Source organism: Heterocephalus glaber, unplaced genomic scaffold, assembly GCF_053883595.1.
Source record: "Heterocephalus glaber isolate CG9 unplaced genomic scaffold, H.glaber_assembly_v1.0 deba00001687, whole genome shotgun sequence".
Lineage (NCBI taxonomy): Eukaryota > Metazoa > Chordata > Mammalia > Rodentia > Bathyergidae > Heterocephalus > Heterocephalus glaber.
Genome location: NW_028258412.1, coordinates 7796139 through 7822254, shown reverse-complemented (window position 1 = coordinate 7822254; position 26116 = coordinate 7796139). Strand labels below are relative to the sequence as shown.

Sequence of the window (26116 nt, the reverse complement as noted above, 5' to 3'; positions counted from 1 at the left end):
GGCAGTCTGGGTGTTTGGGGAGAGCTCAGGAGCCCACAGAATCCCTGGCTGCCGAAGTCCTGCCCTGCTGGTTATGTTGGGTTTCCCTTCCTTATCTGGCTGATTCTCAGTTTCATGATCTAAAAAAGGGAACTGAGTAGTTACCTTATAGGTTTGTATCAGGTAAACCAAGAAGTGCTCTCAGCCCTGTGGCTGCAACTGTTAGTGCTTCATAATATTTGCTATGATCATCCTTATCCTTGCTTTTGGGGAACTCTCAAACGTGTCTGGAAGAAAAATACATTTGATTATGAAGCAGCATATAAAACAGGAGCTAATATTGCTGCAAAAAGAAGAAGCAAAAGCAGCTGCTGCCAGGTATCATGGCACATGACTGCAATCCCAGCTATTCAGAAGTCCAAGGGAGGAGGATTGTAAGTTTGAGGAGAGCCTGGACTATTTAGCAAGACCTGTCTCTTATTTTAAAAAGTGAAAGAAATAGCTGGCCATATGATGCAGGCCTGTAATCCTAGAACTCTAGAAGACTGAGACAGGAGGATCACAAATTCAAGCCAAGTCTTGGCAATTTAGTAAATTACAAAGACCACATCAATCACATACACACACACACACACACCATACAGAAGGGCTGGGGATGTAACTCAGTGTAAAGGCCCTACATTCAATCCCCAGTACTGCCAACAAGCAAATAAATAAGCTAATTAATACAAAATAAAGGAAAATATACATATGTAGAAAAAAAGTGAGAGGAAATGTTTGAAGCACTTCTTTCCTGAGCTGAGCGTGGTGGCACACACCTGTAATCCCAGCACTTGGGAGGCTGAGGCAGGAGGACCACCACAAGTTCAAGGCCAGCCTGGGCCATGTAGTGAGTTCAAGGCTAGCCTGAATTACAGAGTGAGACTGTCTGTCCCCACCAAAAAACTTTCTTCTTCCTCCTCCTCTTTGTTTTTCTTCTGTGTATGTGTTTGACACCAGGGAATAAACCCGGGGCTTTCACAATGAGCTATATCCCTAGCCATTTTTTAAATTTTTGAAACAGGGTCTCACTAAATCACTAAGTTGCTCAAGCTGGGTTCAAATCTGTGATCCTCCTGCCTCAATCTCCCAGAGTGCTGGAATTACAGGTGTGTGCTGTCACAGCTGGTTTATTCTTCTTGGTGTTTTCGTATATTTTCTACATTTCCTGCAATGTATGTATCGTTTCTCCAATCAGAAAAAAAGCACTGTGAGAGCCAAGGGCATTTGGCTCTGGGCTCTTGGTAAAAGATGGTCTGGGTTAGTGGATTTGAGTAGGGCTCAAAAAGACAGGAAAATCTGAGCCAGGGAGGGGAGCCAGGAGAGGGGTTTATTGTTTCCTTGCTGTCTTTCTCCTCCTTAAGATTTCAGGGTCTTTGAGGGTAGAGTCTGTGGTCTAGCTTGCCCACTGCTATATCCTTTGCACGAGGTTGAGGGGACTGGCGCTTAGTAGGTGCTCAATCAGTATCAGTCTAGTGAATGTATAAATGACCTTGACAGCTCCACTTAGCCTGGGAGACAAGGATGCTCAGTTCACTATCCAGCTGGTGTACAGCCAAAACTGAGGTGCATGGTTTCTATGGCAACAGAAGAAAGTCCAACAGGCCAGCAGCATGAGGCAGACTTGGGGATTGTATTTTTTCAAGGTGTGGCCTAGAAATTAGAAACATGGTGCTAAGCTCTTTCAACAGATGAGGGAGAAAGAGCTTCACAAATATGGTTAACTCAGTTGTTTTTTTTTTTTTTTTTTGTACTGGGGATCGAACTTGGGTCTTTGCGCTTGCGCAGCAGGCGGCGAAACCACTGAGCTAAATCCCCAGCCCTTAACTCAGTTTTTTACTGGAGAGGTTTGTCAAATCAATCAATGAATGCTCAGGTAGGTAGTCCAGGTCTTTATAGGGTGTGTGGGATGAAAGCTGTTGGTGGGTGAAAGGCCAGGAAGTTAGGACAGTTTGGTTTTAGTCCAGACCCTGCTGTATGACCCTGGAAAAAACCACTTAAGGTCTCTGGCCTTAGCATCTTCTTCCTAACAGGGGAGGTTTGACCAGTTTTGAAATTAGTTACAGAAAGCCCTGCATGGTAGGAATGTAAATGGTATAATCACTATGAAAAATAATTTGGTGCTTCTCTGAAAAGTTAAACAGATTTATCATGTGACCTAGCATTTTATACCCCATAGAAATGGAAATAATCATACACTTTGAATAAATGTTCATAGTAGCACTATTCCTAGCAGCCAAAGACCATCAATAGATGAAACAGATAAAAGAGGTAGGTCCATACAAGGGAATATTATTCAGCCATAAAAACATGAAGTACTGATATATCTACAATGCAGATGAATCTTGAAAGCATTGTGCTAAGAGAAAGAAGTCAGATCCCAAAAGGCATATGTATAATTCTGTTTATATAAAATATCCAGAATATGTAAATCCCTAGAGACAGAAGGCAGCAGGGGGTGGAGGGGAAGGAGAATAAGGAGAGACCTTTTTTTTTTGGCTGGGCTGAGGACTGAACCAAAGGCCTCTTGCCTATTAGGCAAGGCTTCTACCACTGGACTACACCCTAGCCCAAGGAGTGACTTTTTAATGGATATAGTTTTCTTTTGAAGTGATGAAAATGTTTTACAACTTGATAGAGATGGTTGTTGCACAACATAGTGAAAATAGCGCTAGTGAATTACAAACTTCAAAGTAGTTAATTTTGTTATGTGAATTTCACCTCGATTTAAAAAAAAAAGAAAGGATGTTTATCCGGTAAGCACATCGTGAAGCCTGAAGTTATAGAATGGATTCCTGGCAGCCCAGGGAATGGTCAAGACTGAGAGTACAATAATGGATGAAGTTGAGAGTCACCCACTCTCCTCCCCTTGAACAATTACACCACCAAGGTGATATGCAGGAAAAAGCTCTGGGCTGGGATCACCATACTCTGTGTGTTGCTAAGATTGAACCCAGGGCCCTGGGTATGGCAGGTAAGCACTCTTATCGCTGAGCTAAACCTGCAGCCCTGGGCTGGAAGCAGAGCTCGCATCTGGACTTGTTTCTGGCCACTTCCCCAAAATAGAACCCCAGACCATTGAGGTTCCTTGAGTTTTGGGCTTCTTAGGTGCAGAATGGGGCTGATGCATCTTGTCTGTTTTCACCATACCACCGTGGATGAGGACCCTGCAAGCATCCTATGAACTCATCTTTCCAGGGTGAGGTAATCTACAGTCCAGCTAGCTATGGCACCCTGTTTTGTAAGCATGGCCAACTGAGAGGCAGTGCCTGGGTCATGGGAGATACTGATGAGGTTCAGAAGCCACTGATGAGGTAAGGGCCCTTACAAATCCTGGTTCCACCACTGTGTGGCTTTGGGCGTAACTGGCTTCTCCAGTAGTAAACAGGAATATCCACACCTACCTTGGAGAGAGGCTGTATTACACAGTGGATTCAATAATCAGATCCTCGTCCTTTCTTTGTGGCTGCTCCTAGCAGCACGGGGTGGGGGGGTGTAGTGGGGTGTGGGGGTGTAGTTCCGAGAATCTATGGCTCAGAGGTTAAAGCAGTAGCCTGAGACACAGTGTTTGGGTGTAAGAGCATTTATGTCCAACCTCCAGGTTCAGGAACATTCCTGAAACCTCATTCTCCTCAACAGGAGTTCGGGGACATCTTTTGTGCAGACATGATCTTTGAATCATCACCTCAGGAAACAGGTGCTGCTATCTCCCGAGTATAGGTTAGGAAATTGACCCAATTTAACTGAGGGTCAGAGGAGTCGAGCGACTAGCACTAGGACACACAACCAGAGGGCGCAGGTCTAAAATTTGAACTCAGGTTCTCCGCGGCGCCACGCCCGGAAGCCCCAGGGTGCGCGTGGCTGGGCGCGAGCTAAGCTCGCGGCAGTGGGAATCCCGAGCGAAGTTGGAAGCCGGGCCCGTTCATTTGCATGCTAATACCCAGAATGCTTTTCCCCACACACCGCTTCTTTTAATGGAAGCGCTCAGTTTGGAACCGTGGAAAGTTTGGAACACATACTTCGCTCCCTCTTTACAACTGTGGGAACTTCCCGCCTGCACATTGCTGCGCCTGCAACCCCAGGCTCTGAGCCGCGAGGCTCAACGGCGGCCGCCAGCGCTTCCTGGGCAGGCGAACCTCGGTGTCCAACCTTCGCTCGGCAGCACGAAGGGGACAAAGCGCCCAGGCCTAGCGGCGGGGCCCATGGCCAGAGCGCTTGGCGTCTCCCGGGGCTGGGTGCGCAGAGGATGCTCTGGGCTTGGGGAGGGCCAAGAGCGCTCCCGGAGTCATCCTATACTCTGACTTCCCTGGAGACTTCTTGGATGCGTTGGGGGCCCTGCTCCGGTTCTTCGCCCTCAAGGGCTGAGCTGGTGACTTCCCATTCCCCGAGGCACAAAGCTTGAGGAGCGGTGGTTTGGGGGAGAAGCTGGCCGCTGCCCTCATCTTCCCAGCTCTCCCGGGTGCGCAACCCATTCAATTCGGTTACTGCATGGGGTACAGAAGCAGCTACGGAGGTTCGGTCTACTCCCGGGGCAAGACCCCGGGCCCTCTCTGGGCTTGGAAGCTGGGAGGCAATCGCCGGCGACTGCTGGAGATTTCGCTCATCAAAACGGGGATACGAAGGGTATCGACGCCCGACCGACCGGCGGGTGGGTACCGCAGCCTGGGGGGCCCGGATCTGGACCCTTACGCCCCCACCCCGCTCGCTCGCTGCCACTCTCCGCGGGCAGGGGAGAGGTAGCAGGAGCTGGTTTGCTGGCTTGGCGCTACGATTGCATTGGTCCAGGGAGGGGGGACTGAGACTGCAGCCCCCGGACCTGCGGGCGGGGTGGGGAGGCGGGGGCCGGACGGGGGCTCAGGCTGCGCTAGCATTGGCGGAGCTGGGGAATGGGGGGGGCAGGAAGCGAGGGGGGAGCGGAGCTACGGGGGGGGGTGTGTATAAATAGGGACGGGGGACGTGCATCCTCGGCTGGGGGGGGGGGCGCTCGGCACAAAGAAAGTGGAAAGTTTGCAGCGCGAGGCGACCGGGGCTAGGGATCCGGGCGCGCACGTGCAGGACCGGGGCCCCCCACGCCAAGCTAGCCGTTTCGTTTTTTTCTGTAAGCGGGGGGGGGGGTGTTGTTGGTATCGCCCCCTCCTTCTCCTCCCCCCAGGGGTGAAAGTGCAAGAGGAAGTGCAGCCGCTGCCATCTTTCCTCCGCTCCGAACACACGGAGCCCGGGGCCGCAGCGCCGCCGCTCCGCCGCCGCCTGCGCCTGGCTCGGGGAAGGGCCCACTCTGCTGCCGCCGCCGCCCGCTTGCTTCAGCTGCCGCCGCTGCCAGACTCCGGGACCGGGCCCGTGCCACCGCCCCCCTGCGCGCCCCGCCGCCGCCGCCTTAGCCTTTTGTTTCGTCTGCTTCAGCGCCCCCGCCCCGGCTCGCGCTTTGCAGGGGACGCAGCGCGCGCCCCCAGCGGGCCCGGGAAAAGCCGCGGAGCGCGCGCGCGCGCCTGCGCGGAGGACCCCTCCTCCCCACGTGCGCGCGCTCCTCTTGGCTGCGCGCCGGCGCCGCCTAGCGAGCGGGAGGGGAGGTGGCAGGCGCGTTTGCACGAGGGGCGCACCTCTTTGCTCGCGCACCCCCCCCCCCCCGGAAGGTAGAAGGAGAAGGGGAGGTGGGCAGGCTGAGAGAAGAGAGCCGTGCGCGATCCAGCGTGGGTGGGGGCAGCTATGTGGGTGGAGGTGCACTCAGCAGTCTAGACATTCCGATCCGGGCAGGGGGCGTGTGCGCTGGGCGCACCTGCGAGACTACAGAGCCCCGGGCCGGCACGTGTGGAGAGTGTGGACACGTCCGCTGCGCCCCGCTTCTCGCTGCCTAGGGGAAGGGAGGGAGCGGGCGGGCGCCGCGGCCCGGCCAGTGGGGAGGGGGCGGCGGCCATGGAGCGGGTAAACGACGCTTCCTGCGGCCCGTCGGGCTGCTACACCTACCAGGTGAGCAGACACAGTACGGAGATGCTGCACAATCTGAACCAGCAGCGCAAAAACGGCGGGCGCTTCTGTGACGTGCTCCTGCGGGTGGGCGATGAGAGCTTCCCAGCTCACCGCGCAGTGCTGGCCGCCTGCAGCGAGTACTTTGAGTCTGTGTTCAGCGCCCAGTTGGGCGATGGCGGAGCTGCCGACGGGGGTCCCTCTGATGTGGGGGGCGCGTCAGCAGCCCCGGGCGGCGGGGCCGGGGGCAGCCGAGAGCTTGAGATGCACACCATCAGCTCCAAGGTGTTTGGAGACATTCTGGACTTCGCCTACACTTCCCGCATCGTGGTCCGCCTGGAGAGCTTCCCTGAGCTCATGACTGCCGCCAAGTTCCTGCTAATGAGATCGGTCATCGAGATCTGCCAGGAAGTCATCAAGCAGTCTAACGTGCAGATCTTGGTGCCGCCTGCCCGGGCAGACATCATGCTCTTTCGGCCCCCTGGGACTTCTGACTTGGGTTTCCCTTTGGACATGACCAACGGGGCAGCCTTGGCTGCCAACAGCAATGGCATCGCAGGCAGCATGCAGCCTGAAGAGGAAGCTGCCCGAGCGGCTGGTGCAGCCATTTCGAGCCAAGCCTCCTTGCCTGTGTTACCCGGGGTGGACCGTTTGCCCATGGTGGCTGGACCCTTGTCCCCTCAACTGCTGACTTCCCCATTCCCTAATGTGGCATCCAGCACTCCTCCACTAACTGGCAAACGAGGCCGGGGTCGCCCAAGAAAGGCCAACCTGCTGGACTCAATGTTAGGGTCCCCTGGGGGCCTGAGGGAAGCGGGCATCCTTCCCTGTGGCCTGTGTGGGAAGGTGTTTACTGATGCCAACCGGCTCCGGCAGCATGAGGCCCAGCATGGTGTCACCAGCCTCCAGCTGGGCTACATCGATCTTCCTCCTCCAAGGCTGGGTGAGAATGGGCTACCCATCTCTGAGGACCCCGATGGCCCCCGAAAGAGGAGCCGGACCAGGAAGCAGGTGGCTTGTGAGATCTGCGGCAAGATCTTCCGAGACGTGTACCATCTCAACCGGCACAAGCTGTCCCACTCTGGGGAGAAGCCCTATTCCTGCCCCGTGTGTGGACTGCGGTTCAAGAGAAAAGACCGAATGTCCTACCATGTGCGGTCCCATGATGGGTCTGTGGGCAAGCCCTACATCTGCCAGAGCTGTGGGAAAGGCTTCTCCAGGTGAGAAGGGAACCCCTCCCCCGACCTGCCTTAGTCCTGGCTCAGGAGACAGTTCCCAGACCTGGGAAGGTGGGACTTGTTGGGGGAAGGGTCACTAGCTCTTACAGGTCCATGCCAGGTTCAGGAAAGTGTTTTAAGGGCCCTGATTTTGAGGTGGTGTGGCCAAGAGCTGCTTTCTCTTCCTTCAGGCAAGTTCTTTGGCACTACTGGCTCTCCTTGGGGCTTGTGGGAAGGGACTGGATTTCTCAGGCCAGAGCCACCAGGCCTCGCCATTCTTCTCCCTAGGCTCCCTTTGTGTTTCTGGCACCAGGCGTGGGGCCCCCTTTTGGGGCAGGAGGCTGGGCTCCTCCCTCGACTTTCCTCCTCTCGAATGGCTGTTGAGGGAGGGACTGGAACAAGTGCATCTGGGACTCCTTACACTCCGGAGGCACCAGACCCTCTAGCACAGAGCACGAGGGACTCTGGATCAGTGGGCTCTAGCTTTGCACCTCACACGACCCTGGGATCCAGAGACTCGGAGCCAGGCACCCAGAGGTGCCTTGTAATGCCATACATAACCTTTTATCTGCTCCACCTGGCTGGTCTAGAGCCTAAGAACCCACAGACTCCCACAGACTCCATATCCTCTCCGGACCGAAGAGGAGGAACGCAGGACCTCTTTTTAGACTCACTTTCTAGTGAGCCTGATGAACTGAGGAGTTGTCTGTACGCAGAAGGCTGTTTTGTTTTTCTGTTAGAGAATAGTCCGACTAGAAGGCTGATTTTAACTTGAATCCTGAAGACCATGTGTGTGAACCTAGGGACGCTGAACTCCCTCAGAGGGGCCCCACAGGAACCAGTCTTACCGGTCAGGCAGCCCCTGCCCACCTGCTCTGGCGGGCATCTGGCTTACCAGCCCAGCTGGGGACTTAAGGCTCCATCGATGGCCTCTGGGGACTGAATTCCATCTGGGTGGCATTCATTGGCTGCTCTGGCGGGAGAGGCTGGGGGAGGGGAACACAGAGTTTCTAAGGGGCTTTAGTCTGGACAATGAATCACCCACCCCCCCCCCCCCCCCCGGGAAAGACTGCAGCAAGGCATCCCTGTTTCATTTTAAAGCTGCAGCCTCCGGTCGAAGAAATTATTGAGTTTCTGTTAGGGGGAATTGCTAGGAGGGGTGGGGAAAATGTAGGCAAGATCAGAGACAAATGTTCCCTTTCCCCTGCAGAGAAAACCAGGGTAGAGAAGCGTGGGCCTGTGGAGCCAGAGCAGGATAGTGACTTTGTCTTTGTCATACTGATGTGGGGAAGAGGGATCCTCTCCAGCAGTGGAAGTGGTGTGATGGGATCAGCCAAGTTTGTGTCCCATCTTGTTACCTTGTTTTGGTTTTGGTTTTTTTGAGACAGGATCTTGCTACGTAGTTCGGGCTGGCCTTCAGCTCACAGTGTAGTCCATGCTGGCTTCAAACTCGGCAATCCTCCTGCTTCAGCCTCCGAAGTGCTGGGATTACAGGCATTTATCACCATGCCTGGCTGATACCTTGTTTTAAAGTCCTTCTTGGGTTTCTCTTTTCCAGGCCTGATCACTTGAATGGACATATCAAGCAGGTGCACACTTCTGAGCGGCCTCACAAGTGTCAGGTAGGGGTTGGGCCAGGGGAAAGATGGGAGGAAGGAGAATGTTGCTATTCTCACAGCTGGGCTCATGAGCCAGCTGCTGTGTGTGCTGGGGCCGGCTGACTGACCACTGCTTTGCACACCTCCCTGCTCTGTCCCTCTACCCTTCCTGTTCCCTCCTTTGTTCTTTATCTCAGTCCTCCTTAGCCCCCTGGCTGATGTTCCCTCCTTCCTGGTTGCTTGGTCCTGGTTTCCACCCTGTCTTCATCTTCACTCTGTTGCTTGGCTTTCTTCTCCTGGTGTTCGTTGGCTCCTTGATTGGTGGGCCACCATTACACAGGTGTTGTCCTGGGGGATCTGGCACCTCGCTGGGCCAGGCTGCTGGTTCCCAGCAGTTTGTAGGGATTGCTGGGGTTTTGAAAGGGGTCCTGGTGACCAAGCCAGTAACTCTTCCCTTTATCTGGCTGCTACGGGGCTCTTTCTGGGTCCTCTCAGTTGAGGCAAGGCAGTAGGGAGGCAGGAAGTAGGGAGTGGGTGGTCTTGTCTCTGAGTACTGGCACCCTAACCTCTCCTGAGCCATGTGTACAAACAGCCAGGGTTTTTGGAGGACTGGTGAGCTAGGGTCTTCCCTTCCCCTGAGCTCTATAAGAGTAGGAGGTAGGGAAGGCTGGGTAAGATTCTCACCTGTATCTGCTTGAACAGTATTTAGGGGTACTGCTGGCACTCAGAAAATTGAGTTTCCTTTCCTGGCCACTGACCATTTCTGTGTGGATGGAAAACACACCTCTTTCTTCTCCTTGGTTGACAGCCCTCTGCTGTGCCAAGTTCCTGCTGACTATTCCTGAGGGCAAGATAACGTTGTAGGGCGAGCACCACAAACTCTAGCAGGGACAAGCTCCTTCTTCTTGGTTGCTAATTGGTTGCAGAGGGGGAGGGTTCCTGGGCACCTGTAGGGAGGGGCGGATGCACTGTGGTAGGGCAAAGAGCCCAGGACCAGGTGTGGACAGTGTTCCCAGACAAGGCAAGCCTTCCCCAAGGAGGGTGACCCAGGGTGGGCCTGCTGGGATCTGTCTCTGCCTGCTGCCTTCTCTCTCTCTGTCTCTTGATTTTCTCATCACAGCACATTCTGACTCTCCCAGGTAGTGTGCTGAGTAGCCCAGGCAGGATAGGAGGAGCCCAGAGGGCACTGGGGACATGCCCGGTGGCCTGGGTGGGTAACCTGCACTCTCTGCCCTTTTTCCAGGTGTGGGTTGGGAGCAGCAGCGGCCTGCCGCCCCTGGAACCTCTTCCTAGCGACCTGCCATCATGGGACTTTGCCCAGCCTGCTTTGTGGAGGTCGTCCCATTCGGTTCCTGACACCGCCTTTTCCCTTTCTCTAAAAAAGTCATTCCCAGCCCTTGAAAACCTGGCTCCAGCACACTCCAGCAACACTCTCTTCTGCCCAGCCCCAGCAGGATATCTAAGGCAGGGCTGGACTGCCCCAGAGGGCAGCCGGGCCTTCACCCAGTGGCCTATAGGCTAGCAGTGGCCTCCCTGGAAAGGGTTTATGGTAGAGGAAATGAGTAGTGGCTAGCCTGAGACCCCTGCTTTTGGGAGAGGCCAGCAAGGTGGTTCCTGCCCACTCTCCATCTCAGTTGTTCTAGGGATGACTTGGAGCTTTTTCTGCTCAGGGCTCCCAGATAATAGTAGGAAGGAGGACCTTTCTGGATTCCCCTTATAGCCTACAAGTTTCTTTCTGGGCTCTCTACCCCACCCCCCCAAGAGGTGGCACCCCTGGGCATCTGTCTTTGCCCGGGTGGTTTTGGAGGTCGGTGCATTCCCAGAACTAAGTCACCAGCTTCTCTGTTTCCCCTCCCCTGGCATCATTTCCCATAAGGCATGGGATCTCTAGAATAGGATCTGGCTACCCCTCCTCCCACTCTGGGATTGAATCTGCCTCCAGAAAAGCCTCTGGCACAATTCCAACTAGGGTCACCTGTGCTGCCCTCTTCCCTTCCTGCTCAGACAGGTCCTGCTTTTGTTTCTGGCAATGAATTAGACTTTCATGTTTTTAAGGTTTTTTAGCTGGTCTGCTCAGGAACTAACATGTGGCTTTGTATTGGGCCACCCCAATATATGGCTTTAGGAGCTGATAAAACAGATGTAGAACTTCCAGATCCCACTGGTGTGTCCCTTAGCCCCCTGCAGACTCCGCAGGGAGAACAGGAGTGATGATAAAGTTTTCATTCTAACTTTTGAGGCTTTGTGTGTTTTGTCCTTGGTCTGTGTCATAACACTGACATCGTTGTCCCTTGGTGTACAAGTCCACTCCTGCCCTGCCCCTTCAGCACACACTCTCCCAGATCTGCTGGTCTGTGTTTAGCCTTGTAGCCAGGTATCCCTTAATAAGGACCCAGCAGGTGAAGACATGCTGGCTCTCAGGCTCTGAGCTGGCTAGCCAGGTACACCTGAGCTTGGTTAAACAGCAGGGTCACCTGTTTGTCATGATGTGGTATGCTGAGAGCATCAGAGGTGAAGAGACAGCTCTCTGGGAGGGTTCCTTGTGTCTCCACCGGCTGAGCTACTCCTGATGCTGCACAGGATGAAAGGAGCCAATTAACAGAGACTGGTGCCACAGCTTAGGGGCAAAGGCCACCGGAAGGTAGAGGCATGGAATGTGAGCCTTGGTCTGAGTTCCTTAACTACCCATATGTCCCAGGCACTGCTGGATTTATGTGGGTAAGGACATTTCCCTAGGTGGAGTTCAGCCTGAAGCTGAGAGGCAAGAGCAGCTCAGATCTTCTGTTGCTTCCAACAACCCCATTTCTCAGGCTGGTTACAGAAGAATTGGGGTACACTCAAAAAGGGGGCTAACAAGGCTTATGGAGCTAGATCTCCATGCATTGCCCTTAGATTTTCCTGGGCTGCTCAAAATGCCCCCTGAGGCTACCAGACTTTGAAGATCACCAGGCTTAGGGATATGCACTAGCATCCTTAGTACCATTTGGGCCACCCCCCCATTCCCAAGCTACTTGATGTCAGGAAGCAAAGCTTTAGGAAATGTGGGAGGCAAGCAGGACTGACTCAGTGTTGAGTGATGATGACCTAAACTCAGGAGGGCCGGACCAGGACCTGGCAGGTGTGCCTTCTAACAATGGTAGGCTGCTCAAGCATAAGCAGTCAGCATTCTGCAGCTGCATGGCTGTTTTCTCATCAAGATTCCTGTCTTCTTCCTGTCTCCAGGACAGGGAATGCTTTTCTCCTGAGTGGACCCAACATGGAGGTTCTGGATGTGCCCTTTGAGATCTTTCTCTCCCTCAGCCACTTCTCTCCTGGGTCGTATGGCCTTTTTCACATTCTGTGTTCTCTGAGCTTCTAGCAGGCCTAGACTTGGACTCATACTTCCACAGTTTCCCCCAGAAAATCCTGGGGGCTCCAGCCACAGAGAGTCCTTCCTGGCACAGAGAAACCAACAATCACTTTGACTTTAGTTTTGTAACACAGTGAAAGTTTTTGTTGTGTATGTGTGGGTTTTAGCCCCAGCAGTAGATTTACATTACTAATTAAGCTTGCTCAGGCCAAAGTTAGTTTTCATTCCTTGAGAAATAATCAGTGGAGGATGGGGTGGGGGAAGCCAGCTCAGTCTGGGATTTTAATTTTGTTTAGTTAATCCTCATACAGATAATCCACTTGTGGGTAATTGAGGGTTGGCTGCCCCTCATCTTTAGGCAGCAAAGCATGACAGGCAAAGCCTTTAGAGGAGAAATCCCAAAAGAAGGCTGGCAAGAGAAACAAGGCATCTCTTTCATAGCCCTCTAGTGGCTCCCTCTCCCAGGGACTATGGAAGACAGAACTTTGTGTGTATGCTTTCAGTTCCATTTTCTTATACCTGGTCCATACTGGTTCTTCCCACTTGTAAGGCTCAGAACACATTCCCTCTCACCATTGAAAGTGTGGTCCTCGGGTCATTGCCTGGCAAAGCCAGCTCCTGTTCCTGGATAAATGGGCTGTTTCTTCTCAAACGTGTTGCCCATCATCAGGTTCCCAGATTTCTGAGACCATTGAGGTGGGGACCCCTGTGTCTATGAGACCAAGTATCCAGGGTGCTTTCTGAGTCACCTCAGTGCTGGAAATCTGTGCACAAATCCATCCCTACCAGGGAAACCCATGTACCAAGTATACTATATTAATAAGTGTCAATAGCTTTCATTCACAAGATCCTATCTCCTGAATCTGGAGATGGTTAGAGCGCTTTGGGCTTTGGGCTAGTTCACATCACAGCTCTGCTGTGTCCTCTTAGTTGGGGAAGATAAGATGTCAGGGACGCTGAGACTGGTGGAGTACTGGCCTGGCTATGGGGAGGGTATTTAGACTGCTACTGTCTAGTAGCTGAGTCTTGTCCTTTAGGCAAGTTCAGTTTTTGAAGTTCGCTTCCTTGTTAATCAAAAGAGCACACACAAAAAATGCAGTTTCACTAGTATAAATTGTTCCAAATTGCTAACATTTGCTTAAAAAATGACAATGACTAGAAGCAGCAAGGCTTTTAGTGCAGATATTTGGAATGGGTAGTAAATGGTGGCCTCTTCTACGTCCACATCCCTGCATGTGTTTGCTTCTTGCTTTGTACAGTAAGGAGATGGATAAACATCTGTATGTGGTGACATTGTTCAGACACTTACCTCAAGATCTCAGGTTCTCAGAAGCCACTTCTAAACAGACAATAGAGGCAGCTCCATTCTAGCAAGTTAATGGGGTGGAGTTCTTTAGTGAGTTAACAGATACTCTGTAGTGGCCTTAAAGGTGAATGTTGCTTTCTCACAGTTCTGAAACAGTAAACACACACATGCACACACAGGGAAAAGAAATGTATCAAACCTGACCAGAACCCCTGAAGCATCTACATGGAGCCAAAATAATATGAAAGTTACTGGATTCACCTCTCTCAGGCCTTCTGTTATCCTTTGCATACCCAGCAGAGGAAAGGATACTGGGGAGAGAGAATGCCTGGTATAAAGTTAGGTCCTCAAATCTGAGGAGATGCCTGGTGACCTGTGTCCTTGTTCCCAGGGCACAAGTGCTAACCTTCAACTCCTCAGTCACTTGACTCTACGCTGTAAATTGGTTTTCCATGGCTGTGTGCTTCTGGAGGTGGTCACACAGTGTGCCTTGGGAAACTGCTATCAGGGTGGGCGATGTGAGACAAATGCTTTGAACAGTTTAAGGGCAGGGCTTGCTCAGTCAGTGGCTGGTTATCTTCATTCTTGTTACTGCTGGCACCTCCCCACCTCAACATTTCACAAATACTCTTGAAGCCTCGGGTCCTCCCTTGGCTCATTCTTTCTGCCAATTCTCATATTAGCAGAATTGGCACTATCATTTTATAGACTGCTTTTTCAATTTAAATTGAAAATATTACAAGGAATTACCTCTGTGCTTTGTCCTGCCTTTCAGTTTCCCTGAGACCAAGACTAATGTCCCTTTTGACTAAAATGAATAAATTGAATTCTTTGTATAGAGCAATGAAGGAAAACCCCAGTGTGGAGAACAGGAAGACTGGTTTATATGCTAGTAACTCGCCTGTAATTCATTTACAGCCTGTGTACCTAAAGTCAATGCTTAATGGTTAAGGATGAATAAATATTTAACTCCTTGCTTTGTAGAAGGACATAGAATTCAGCTTGCCATGTCCTAGGCATGTCTATGGTAAAGAACTAGTAATTCCAACTCAGGTGTCCTGTGAGGAGGCATCTCAGGAAATAAGAGTAGCCACTTGGCATTCTGGGTAAAGACCCTGAGCCAAACTCCACAGCTCTTTTTTACTTCTAAGGGAGTCATACAGTGGGTAGGAGCTATTTTTGTTGCACAGTATACTTGGTCAAGTATGGAATACTAGGTTTCACCTCATCTTATTTTCCTTTCTGCCCTCAGACCTGCAATGCTTCTTTTGCTACACGAGACCGTCTGCGATCCCATCTAGCCTGTCATGAAGACAAGGTGCCCTGCCAGGTGTGTGGGAAGTATTTGCGGGCAGCATACATGGCAGACCACCTGAAGAAGCACAGCGAGGGGCCCAGCAACTTCTGCAGTATTTGTAATCGAGGTAATCTCCTCATTATTTCCTCATTTCCAGAGGAGGAGCCCGAGCTTGTGTCGGAAGCCCAAGGGTGTCTTGACCACCCTGCCTCCAACTACACTCTGCACAGCCTTCTTTCTCACTGAAAGACAAATGTTTTCATCAACCCAGCTAGCTGTTTGCCATCCCTTCCTTCCCAAGAAGCTTGGAGTGCTTGGAATGGGAGGTCCCAGGAGACCAACAGAGGTGATTCCCAGGCATGGGCCCAAACATAGCTGCTACTTCAATGGCAGGATGGATGTGTTTTGCAAACAGTGCTGAACTATTATGGTTGCTGGGGGAGTCATTAGGTTCCGAAGTGCCATAAAAAGGGGTCCTACTTCAAAGCTTTTGCTGGCTGGTTCACTGGCACATGCAGTTCAGCTGCCAGGGAAGGAGGTCGAGTGTGGAGAGGCAGAAACTTCCTAGCACAAATGGTCAGAAGAGATCCCAAATTCAATTAGATTGTGACCTTGACAAGAGAGGAGGTGGAAGATGCTCTGAGCAGGACAGTGTGCTTGATGAAGAGGTTGGCCTAGGTTGCATCTAGTGGTGGTGGCAGTGTTGTGATAGATGAAGGCAGTCTTGTCCCTGAGGATCTGCTGGGTCTAGTTGGCCGTTGGAATTGGTGGAAGTTTGTGTTTTGCAAGCAGTGTCAGTGGGGAAGGATTGCTCCGTATCTGTGCTGAAGGAGGTTGGGGTAGCTGTCAATGTGAATGTGACAATGCTTCTGCATGGTGCGCTTGCTTTGGCCAGGCGGGGGTGTTGCTGGGATGTCCTTATCTCCTGAGGTGCTCTTGTCCCAACATTGCTGAGAGTCTGAGGTGTGGTTCAGTGGACTGAACACTGAACCAGGAGTCAAAGGACCCTGGTTTCAGTCTTAGCCCTTCACTGTGTGGCCTTGAGCTCTCCCTTCCCCTTTCTAAGCCTCAGTTTTTTCTCTCAAATGGGGTTAAGAACACCCTCTTTTCTCATGTCAGAGGGTTGTTGTGAGGATCCCAGGAGACAAGGTAGGTCGGAGTTCTCTGAACCCACAAAGCCCAACCCTTACATTTTGTACTGATGGTAGAAAAGATGCTGTTTGCTGAGACTGTTTTAGACAAGTCACAGTGTCCCTACAGGCCTTGGCTGGACTCACTGGGTGCCTGTGCTGTTTCCATGTGCCCTGAGGTTCTTGGTGGAGGGAGATCACGAATACCTGGGTGTTCCTGGCATCCTAGAATTGGGTGCCTCCTCGGGACTGCACACCTTGGGGGTTTTCATGAAGGCCACTGAATGTTGATGCTTGTTCCACCCGGAAACCTGCTGTGAAACGAGCAATGGTAATTTTAGCTGCTTAAGCTATGTGTCCTGTTTCCTGACATGTCACATCCCATTTCTGGTGGGAACTTCCTCCGGGCAATAAGCAGTGGGGTTGTACGTGCATAAAGAGTTATCAGGATGGCCTGTACTGGGGCTGTCCCAGCCGTAGAAAAAACTGGTTTGTTTTCTTCCTTCATCCTGACCTGGCTTCCTGACAAATAACTCTAAACCCTCTGTAATGTGTCAATAGCAGGTCTTTTGTCAAGTTTTTAGTGTTCAAGTTCCAAGTCTCAGAACTGGGGCCAAAGACCAGAGGCTGAGAACCAATAACAGTAGAGAAGGACACTAATGACAAAACCTAGAAAGCCTACCCCAGATGGCAGAATAGGGCAAGAACTGGACAGGGGACCTAGGGCTCTGGGAACCCAGCTCAGGAGAAAAGAAGAGCTGATTAGCAGCAGAGAACAACTGGGAAAGTTGACCCATTTAGGAGAGAGCTGATGTGGCAAAGTCAATAACTGTTGTATATCAGGATTTTTTTTTCCCCTGAGAACTGATAAAGAGGACTTGGAAAAAAAAAAAAAAAGAGGACTTGGGCAACAGCCATAAACTGTGTGATGGGGGTGGAGAATCCAGAAGGGTAAAACCAACATCAGATCTGGATCACAGGCTAAACATCTTTGGGTTCCACAATCAAAGCAGGAGGTCATTCCTTCAAGAAGACAAAGCTGTGGTCCAACCTACACTGGGTACTTGGAAAACAGTTGTAGTGATTTATCAGAAGAGGAGGAGTTGCTACCCCTGGTCTCATTTCTTGGGGCAGAAATGTAAAAGACCAGCCGGGCATGGTGGTGCATGCCTGTAATACCAGCACTCAGGAGGCTGAGGCAGGAGGATTGCTGTGAGTTCAAGGTCAGCCTGAACTACATATCGAGACCCTGTGTTGGGACATTGGAATCAGTATTCAGAGGCTCTGTGTCATCATTTGTCCTAAATAACATTTGCTCAAATAACTGATTTTTTTTTTTTTTTAATGGAGTACCAGAGACTAAACCCATGGAGTACTGAGCTTTATCCCCAAAAGATTCTTCCCACTCCTTTTTGAGACAAGGTCTTCCTAATTGCTCAGGCTGGCCTTGAATTTGTGATCATCCTGCTTTGGCCTCCCAAGTAGCTAGGGTTACAGGCATGCACCACCGCACCTGAACAAACTGAATGTTATTGTGGCTGGGTGGGTAGCTCAGTGGTAGAATGCTTGCCTAGCATGTGTGAGGCCCTGGATTTGATCCCCAGCACTGGAAAATAAACAAACAAATAAATAAATATGAATTCACTTATATCTGCAAGGGTTTGAGCAAAAGGCTAAAGTTAGCCTGCTGGTCAGACCAGTTAAGATTAAATCAGGTGAACTTCCATGTGCCTTCTGGGCTCCTTCAATCCAATAATTGTTCTTCAGTCACTTTAACTAAAGACCTGCCTTACATAGTCTTTGCCACAAAAATGACTTTTCTCTATGAAGAATAGGCAAGAGGAAAGCAGCCTACAAGCCTAGGGAGTTCCACAAGTGGGTCATACACAAGTTTAAAAGACAGATGACCCAGGGCCAGGGATTTGGCTCAGTTGCACCACACCTGCCTTGCAAGCACAAGGTCCTGAGTTCAATCCCTGGTACCAAAAAAAAAAAGACAGATGACCCTTTGTCCTACATATCAAGACATGTATTGTATACCATTTGTAGAGGAAGATCATTTCCTATAGAGGGACTGTGACAGCTAGAAAAGCTTGTTCCCACATTCTGAGGTTGAAGAAGTCAGTTGAGTTGAACAGTGAAAAGGAGAGAAGAACCTGGCCTGGTGATTTTCTTCTCTTTAAAAATTTTCTGTAGCATAGTATTTCTACATATGTATATGTACCGGGAAGAGAGATAGTTTGTCAGGAATCTGCCTTTGACAGAGACATTTGTACTTAGACATCATTGGTTAAAAGGTGAGCTCACATGTGGATGCCTAGAGACAACTTGCGTATCCCTGGACTGACACAATCTCACTACTCAGTTGGATATGGCCCCTCCAGAATATGGGCATGGAAAAAGCAGTCTCTCATTCCTGCAGAGACGTGGAAACTGCCAAAGGAGAATTTGCATCTGGTATGTGAATTGTAGGAACACCAGGCAAGAAAATGCCACTGAGAAGCAGTGGGCTTTTGCTAATAAACTCTTCATCTCTGGAGTGAGAAGGAGAGTGGCTTTTTGGTTGTTGTGTTAGTCACATGTATGCTCAGAGTCTCCACATGGGTGCCTGGATCAAGCTGATTCTTTGGCTGTTGGTTAATCAGTGGTGAATAGGGTGGGTGAGTTTAGAATTCTGGCTAAATATGTCTGGCTTCAAAGATGTGTTCTGTTCAGAAACTGAGCTTCTGTTTCATCCCAACATTTGGCTGCCGAGTTGCTCTGTGTTTAAATTCTAGGCTTTAAGTGGCAGCTGTGGATCCATTCTTGCCACCCTGCCAAAAGGTTTTGCTATAGATAGTACAATCTACAGCTGGGGTAAAGCCAAGAGGACCCAGCCACGCATTTCTCAGACTGTTTTTCAGGAAAACACAGGAAGTTTTTATTGAGCATCTGCTCTGCTGTATTCCTCTGGTACAGCTCTCCCTATAAGGAGTAATGCAGTAATTCCTGGGTGCTCTCCCCCTCCCTCCCCATCCACTTTGATTGCAGTGGACCTGCCCTAGCATCCTATTGGGAGGGCTTCATACTACTTCAGAAGCCCTGAAAGAAATTAAAAACCAAAGAAAAAATTCCATTCTAAAGTGGCATCATTAATTCAGAAAGTTTTGATATCTTGTGCTGGTTGCTAGGGACCAGTGTCTTCCAGTTCCATTTGGTTTTGGAGGTCCCCACAGGGCCAACCTAAGAGGCAGGGCTGAGAACCTCTTTCCCATCAGACTTGTCTACCCATTCCTGACTATAGCCTCCCTCTTAGGAATGTTTACGTGAGTCCAGTCATCCTGTCTCCCAGTAACTGGCTCCAGGCTAACCACTTAAATTGCGGTGCAAGGCAACTAGCTCTACCAGACAGGGCAGGACATCAGCACCTTGTCCAGGTGGCTCTTTGAAGTAGCGGTGTTGGTAAAGGAAGAATTCTTCTGATCCCACTCTTCCATCTGGAACCACCGGATGCTGCTCTAGGGAGTATTTGTTAAATAAGCTTCCCTCAGGCCAGCCCTCTTATCTACTAGCAGCTTCCATTATAACCCACTGACATGGCAAAGCATTAGCAATAATGAAACTTACTGCAAAAGTCCAAAAGAAGTTTCTAGGCCTCGTGACCAAGACATAGGGCCATTTAAGGGTCTTGCCACTGGTTAAAGGCCAAGTTCGAGGGGCCGTAGAGTCCTGGGATTGCAATGAGTCCAGGCTCTGCCATTTATTAGCAGTACTACTAAGTAGTGACTGAAAGTTACTTCACTTCAAGCCTCTTGCATCTTTCTCTTTAAAATTGATATAATAACAATTCCCAGAACATAAGATGTTGAGGAATTCTTCAGAATAATGCACGTAATGTGCTGGGCCTTGGTACGCCATCAGCATTTGCTAAAGATGAACCTTTATTACAATTCCAGCAGCCTTCAAAATGCTATGCCAATTCAGACATTTTAAAAAATAAGTTTTGTGCCAATATTACACAGTATACCCTAGCCTCTAACCTTTAGCAGAGGATCTTCCATCTGTATAGTTTTTGTTGGTTTTTTATTTTGTTTTGTTGTTTTTCGAGACAGGGTCTTGCTATATAGTTCAGGTTGGCCTCTAACATGCAACGATCCTCCTACCTTAGCCTCCCAAGTGCTGGGATTACAGCACTGTAATAATCCTGTGACTGTATAATTTTAAAAGGAAATAAAAGAGGGCCAGGGATTTAGCTCAGTGGTTCCGCCGCCTCCCTTGCAAGCTCAAGGTCCCAAGTTCGATCCCTGGTACCAAAAAAAAATGGAAAAGGGAATAAAAGTACTGAGAATTTGTTAACCAGATCTAGAGTGGATTAAAGGGACACCATCAGGACACTGGCACCCCAAAGGGGCCTTAAACTAAAAGCTGTGGTTCCTGCTAAAGGCTCTTTCTGATCCTTGATCGTAATGGAGTTTGATGGCATATCTCCTCCTATGAAACTCAAGTTGAAATCCTCTTCCTGGCCTACCTGATTCTGTTTCCTTGGACTGACTGCTGCTGTGGAAGTTGGCCCAAGATTGGCTCTTCCCAGCCTAAGATATCTTGGGGCTCAAACTGACCGAAGCATCTAGGAGTAAGCTGAAACAGTTCCAAGGTGGCCGGATTGCCCTTTTCTCACAGTAAAAGCAAGCAGATCATCTTGGGTTTTTTTCTGTAAGTGAACCTGGTGGGTGTTCCAAACTAGATGACAAAGGCTACTGTGGGTGATTATACCCCTTTAAGATAACTTTCTATTGTTGTTCTTCCAAAGGTCTAAGCAGTCACTAAATTCAGTTACTCTGAAGGCAGGAAAGTTAGCCAAACAGAAAATGTCCTAACTACCAGAAGAGGAACCCCTGCAGGCATTCTGTGGGAATTGCATTTAACCTTCATCTAGATTATTGTCCAGTTTCCCTTCAACAACTATAAAGTAGTCATTCTACTGGCTGGAGGCCTGTGGCTTCCCTGTAGCCCCACAGACTGGTGTGACCACATTTCTAGCCATGGTCCTACAGCTGACCTGGGACTGTGGAACATCCATTCAAACCTCTCTCTCTCTCTCTCTCTCTCTCTCTCTCTCTCTCTCTGTCTCTCTCTTTCCAGTACTGGGGCCTTCATACTGAGTGACATCCCCAGCCCTTTATTTCATTTTTATTTTGAGACGGGGTCTCACTAATCACTGAGTTGTCCATGTGGGACTGAAATTTATAATCTTCCCTCAGCCTCCCAGACTGCTAAAAATAGAGGTGTGCATCACCACATCTGGCTCCAAACCACTTGTTATTATGGTACTGAGCAAGCCCAGAGGCAGTTGGCCTCTGGCCCTAGCCAGAGCAGAACTTCAGGGCATCCTACCAGACATCCAGCCTGGGCCCTTCAATACAGCCTTGCAGAGTGGGCTCTACAGAGAAGCAGATTTGTGGACATTGCCAACCTTCATCCCAACCCATGTGGCTCATGTGGTTGTGCTGTTTTTGAACCAAGGAGGGTCCTTTTTTAGGTGCAGCTGACTTGGGAATAGTAGCCAGAGCGGCCAGAGGAGACATGGGGAAGCAGAGAGGTATCTCTTGCTGGCTGTGGGATCTCATCTCCTTTTGTCTTGTTTAGGTTTCTCCTCTGCCTCCTACTTAAAGGTCCATGTTAAAACCCACCACGGTGTTCCCCTTCCCCAGGTCTCCAGGCACCAGGAGCCCATTCCGAATGGGGGAGCAGCGTTCCACTGCGCCAGGACCTATGGCAACAAAGGCAAGCGACCCCTTGCTCTGCACTTTGCTTTTCTGCGCAGACTGTGTTGTGGGGGCGCTGGGCCGGGGCGTGGGGAGGCCTGAGTGGCGGTGGCCTCCAGGAGAGATGTCACTGTGGGTACCTCACTCCAGGGCAGTGAGTGAGGCTTTAGGGTAGGGCCGAAATCCAGCCCCTGCCTCCTCTTTCCAGTCCTCCTGCCTCCATCCTGGCCAGCCCCCACCGTCTGAGCCTTGCAGGGATGCCCCAGGCCCAGGGCAGGAAGAGGAACCTTGCATGATTAGTCACTCTGGGCTGTCCATTGCCTGCTGCCCTGTAGGATGGTGTGGAGCTGCAGCCGAATGCTTTCCCCTCCGTTGACCTGTGGGTTGCTGGGAGCCAAAGGCTGGTTTCTCTCACAATAGAGGTGGTTGGTTGCTGTGTGTGGCCCTTTCTAGAGAGTCTCTGGCTGCATTTGTGAGATGCATGGCAATAAATAGCTACTTGACTCAAGTTGGCTCTTGGAGAGTTCCCCAGGCCCACCTTTGCTTGTTGATTCAGGTTGTTTTGTGGTGTGTCATGTTGTTGTTGCTGCCTCAGGATGAGGCCAGGGCTTGGCAGATGGCAAAGATGGCATGCTCCATGCTCCCATCACAGACCTCCAATCCCAGCATGGCTCTGGACTCAGGTGGGAAACTGCTAGTTGGTAGAGGACTCTAGTGTGGGCCAGGCAAGGCGAAGCAGTGAGGATTATCTTTTGGCCTAGCTTTTCCTGGGCCCTGGGTGGGGACACCCAGCTGACTGAGTTGTTTAGAGTGGTTTTAATCTGTATGCTTTGGCTGCATGGTCCTGGAAGAGTTTTGGCAAAAGAAAGGTGATAAAGGCTTTGTGTTTGGGCTGGTTTTTTTGTCTGAGCCATGGATGGGGTCTAGCTGGGTGGAGGACCTCACAGTTCTGGTTCTGCCTATCTTGCAAGGATTACAGTTAGTCTGGTGCACGAGACAAGGCCACTGGTATACCTGCTCAGCATCCTCACAAGAATTGTTGTACCCTTAGAAGCACCCAAGAGAGTTGGGGGGGTCTTCGAGTTATTCTGGGCGGAAGCAGTAGAGGTCCCCTCTCTATATCCCTTCCTTGAAGCAGGCTGAGATATGGTGAGTTATACATGTGCACATGCATGAAGAGTTCACAGCAAGGAGGCTGGTGGCCCCAGGATCTTGCTGTCTCACCCCCATAGGCACTCCAGGCTCCTGGACTGATCAGCTGAACCTCTGTGGGTTCTGCCAGGGTAATGGCTTACCACTGCTGCCCTCCATAGGCCTGTGAATTGGCCTCTCATGACCCCTCCAAGAGGGGGCATCTCCAAAGCCTTAGCCTCATCTCTTTCCTGTGTTTTGTTTTTTCATAGAAGGCCAGAAATGCTCACATCAGGATCCGATTGAGAGCTCCGACTCCTATGGTGACCTCTCAGATGCCAGTGACCTGAAGACACCAGAGAAGCAGAGCACCAATGGCTCTTTCTCCTGTGACATGGCAGTCCCTAAAAACAAAATGGAGTCTGATGGGGAGAAGAAGTACCCATGCCCTGAATGTGGAAGCTTTTTCCGCTCTAAGTCCTACTTGAACAAACACATCCAGAAGGTGCATGTCCGGTCCCTTGGAGGTTCCCTAGGAGACCTGGGCCCTGCTCTTGGCTCACCTTTCTCCCCTCAGCAGAACATGTCACTCCTTGAGTCATTTGGGTTTCAGATTGTTCAGTCGGCGTTTGCATCATCTTTAGTAGATCCTGAGGTGGACCAGCAGCCCATGGGGCCTGAGGGGAAATGAGGTAAATGCTGCATCCCCACAGAAACAGCCATCTGGGGACTGCCAAGAAATGCTGTGAATGCGGAGAGATGTGATGTCTTTGGGTTCTGTAGCTGAGAGATTTTTATTCATTTTAAACTCTCCCCAACCCGAACCCTACACCCTATCCACTACCCATTCCTCCAATGGTTTTTAGAAATAGATCTCATCTGATACTCTGCAGAAATACCTGCAAGATCCAGTATGGGACAAGGGCAGAAAACACTACATACGCCTCGAAGGCAACACCAGTTCTGGTTTCTCTAATGGATAGGAGCCGGAAATCCTGGTGCTCAATTCTTAGTGACTTCTCTCCCAAACCCTGTGGTATTCTTGGACCTCATTGATTTTGGTCCCCTCCCACTTCTCTAATTCCTCATTCCCCCATCCTGTATCCCTCAAAAGAAATCAAGGTAGAGTCTCTACCCACTCACACAACCTCAATGGCCAACAGTTTTTAAGGAAATCGGAAGCCTACAGCAATCCATGGACCATGGGGTGAGGTTCCTCAAGAGTCCCTCTGAGCTTAGCCCCCCGCCTGGCCTGGAAAGTCCCAGAACTTCCTGAGCCCTGGTGGAAGCTGACATTTTGCTTCTAGGACCAGTTCAGCTATTGAGGATCCCTCCACCCCAAATTCCAGTTTTTTCATGATTTTAACCATTCAACTTGCTGTTGGGTTTTAATTCTCTAATTATTATTATTATTGTTATTATTTTTTAGGACCAGTTGTAGTGAATTGCTACTGAAAGCTATCCAGGTGATACAGAGCTCTTTGTAAACCGCAGTCACACATTAGGGTTAGTATTAAACTTTGTTTAGGTGTACCATAATTAACTTGGCTAGTTGATTGTTTGAAGTATATGGAAGAAATAGTTTTATGCAAAATTTTAAAAAATACCAGTCTGGTCAGGAAGGTAGGGAGTTTCAGTGCTCTTGGGAGCCAGAAAGTTGAGAGAACCAGCAGGTAGGGAAATTGTGTATCTTGGTTGTGGCCCATGTGAGCAAACCCAGGTTGACCTTGTGATGTGAACTGACTGATCAGACTGTATTAAAAATGTTAGTACCTTACTCTGCTTGCTCCCCTGAGTCCAGTTTTTCATCTGGGCAAGGAGGGTTGGGACCCAGAGGTGTGCAGTCTGTACCCCTGTACCTGGGGTGGGAGTGGAGGCCAAAGACACCCCTCTTCCTCTTCATTACACCAGTTCCTCTGAACTGATAGGTGGATGTTCCCACTGAAGACTTAGCTGCTGGGATTCAACCGGTTGTTTAACAAATATTCATTACTTGTCTTCACTGCTTGTGTAGACAGCATAATTTCAGTCCCTGTGCTGAACAAGATACTCCTGTGGAGCTTAATGAGAGAGACAACAGTGGTTTGGGACTTGGGGAGATAGAGAAGACCAGGATTTAGAGGGCATCCAACATAAGTGTCTGGCTAGGACCTAAGGATAGACCTGTGCAGGAAGAAAGTCAGGGAGCTCTAAACTCAGCAACTTGAATCCTTCATCCCCATATTATCTACATGATGTTAAGCAAAAGATTGTTTGCGCCATTAGTACATAATGTATAAAGACCGCAACTGCCTGGCAAGCACAAGGTCCTTGATTGGGATGGCCTGAGCTCTTTCTGAAGACATTCTTAGTTCTGTTCCCCTGGAGACCTTGCCCATGGACAGATAGGGAATAGAGTTAAAAAGGAGTATCTGTCACATGACAAGAAGGGAAAAACAGGATCGGGATTTAGCTCAGTGGCACCATACCTGCCTTGCAAGTGCAAGGTCCTGAATTCAATCCCTGGTACAAAAAAAAAACAAAAACAAACAACAAAGGAAGCAGGCAGCTGCTTCTTCCAAAGTATTAATCATCTGGAGACTAGAGCAGCAATAGGCTGCCCCCCCAACCTCTCCATCTCCATGCCACAGGGAGAAAAACTGCAGAACATGGGTGCGTAATGGGTAATGATTTTTTGCACATGATCCAGGGTAAAGAACCTGAGCTCTGTTTCTCAGTGTCTTCCCTGATTTTGGATCTTGAGCTTCACCCAGAAGCAGGTCTCAGCCTCCCGCTGGTTCACAGTTCATATGAGTTAAATAGATCTGACACGCACAGCCTGTGATTTCTTGGTCTGCTGATCAATCCATCCATCCATCCATGCAGAGTGCAGTGCCACACCCCTCAGCCAAGGTTATTCTAAGGAACTCCAAAAGCCCACATAAATGGTCCAGTGTACACAGAATAAGAACTGCCTGCCTGATTCACTTTCTACCCTGTTTTCTGGCCATTTTGTTTTCATTCATGTCTCTTTGGGAGTAGGAGCCAAGAAGGAAGAGGGCAGGCAGGGAGCTGGCATAAGGAAGGAGTGGAGGTGGACATGGAGAATAAATCCAAGGACTGAGTCTTGTTACTACCTGCTCTGGTTCTGGGTGCTTACCTACCTCTGCTTTCTGGTTTTCTTGCAAATCTTGTTCTCTGAAGCACCAGAGGAAAATGGGGGCTGCTAGTTTGGGAAGTAAATTCAGAATTCACAGTTCTTTTTTTTTGGTACCAGGGATCAAACTCAAGTCCTTCCACTTGCGAGGCAGGCAGCAGAACCACTGAGCTAAACCCTGGCCTAGAATTCACAGTTCTTTTGAGTGCCCTTGCTGGAAGAAATTCCA

General features: G+C 50.1%; 1 protein-coding gene across 4 annotated transcripts; it reads left to right on the top strand.

Annotated features, from left to right (window-relative positions):
• Positions 1-4992: 4992 nt before the first annotated feature.
• Positions 4993-24528, top strand: Patz1 (POZ/BTB and AT hook containing zinc finger 1). Of its 4 annotated transcripts, none has more exons than XM_004843482.3 (5): positions 4993-7199; positions 8755-8818; positions 14702-14873; positions 21502-21639; positions 23024-24528. In XM_004843482.3, exons 1-5 carry the CDS (start codon positions 5929-5931, stop codon positions 23440-23442), a joined length of 2064 nt encoding a protein of 687 aa, XP_004843539.1. In that variant the 5' UTR covers positions 4993-5928; the 3' UTR covers positions 23443-24528. The 4 variants fall into 4 exon arrangements, with proteins under 4 accessions (XP_004843539.1, XP_004843541.1, XP_004843542.1 ...); XM_004843485.3 differs by having other exon boundaries at positions 4995-7199; positions 21567-21639; XM_004843483.3 differs by lacking the exon at positions 21502-21639 and having other exon boundaries at positions 4996-7199.
• The last annotated feature ends 1588 nt before the right edge of the window (positions 24529-26116 follow it).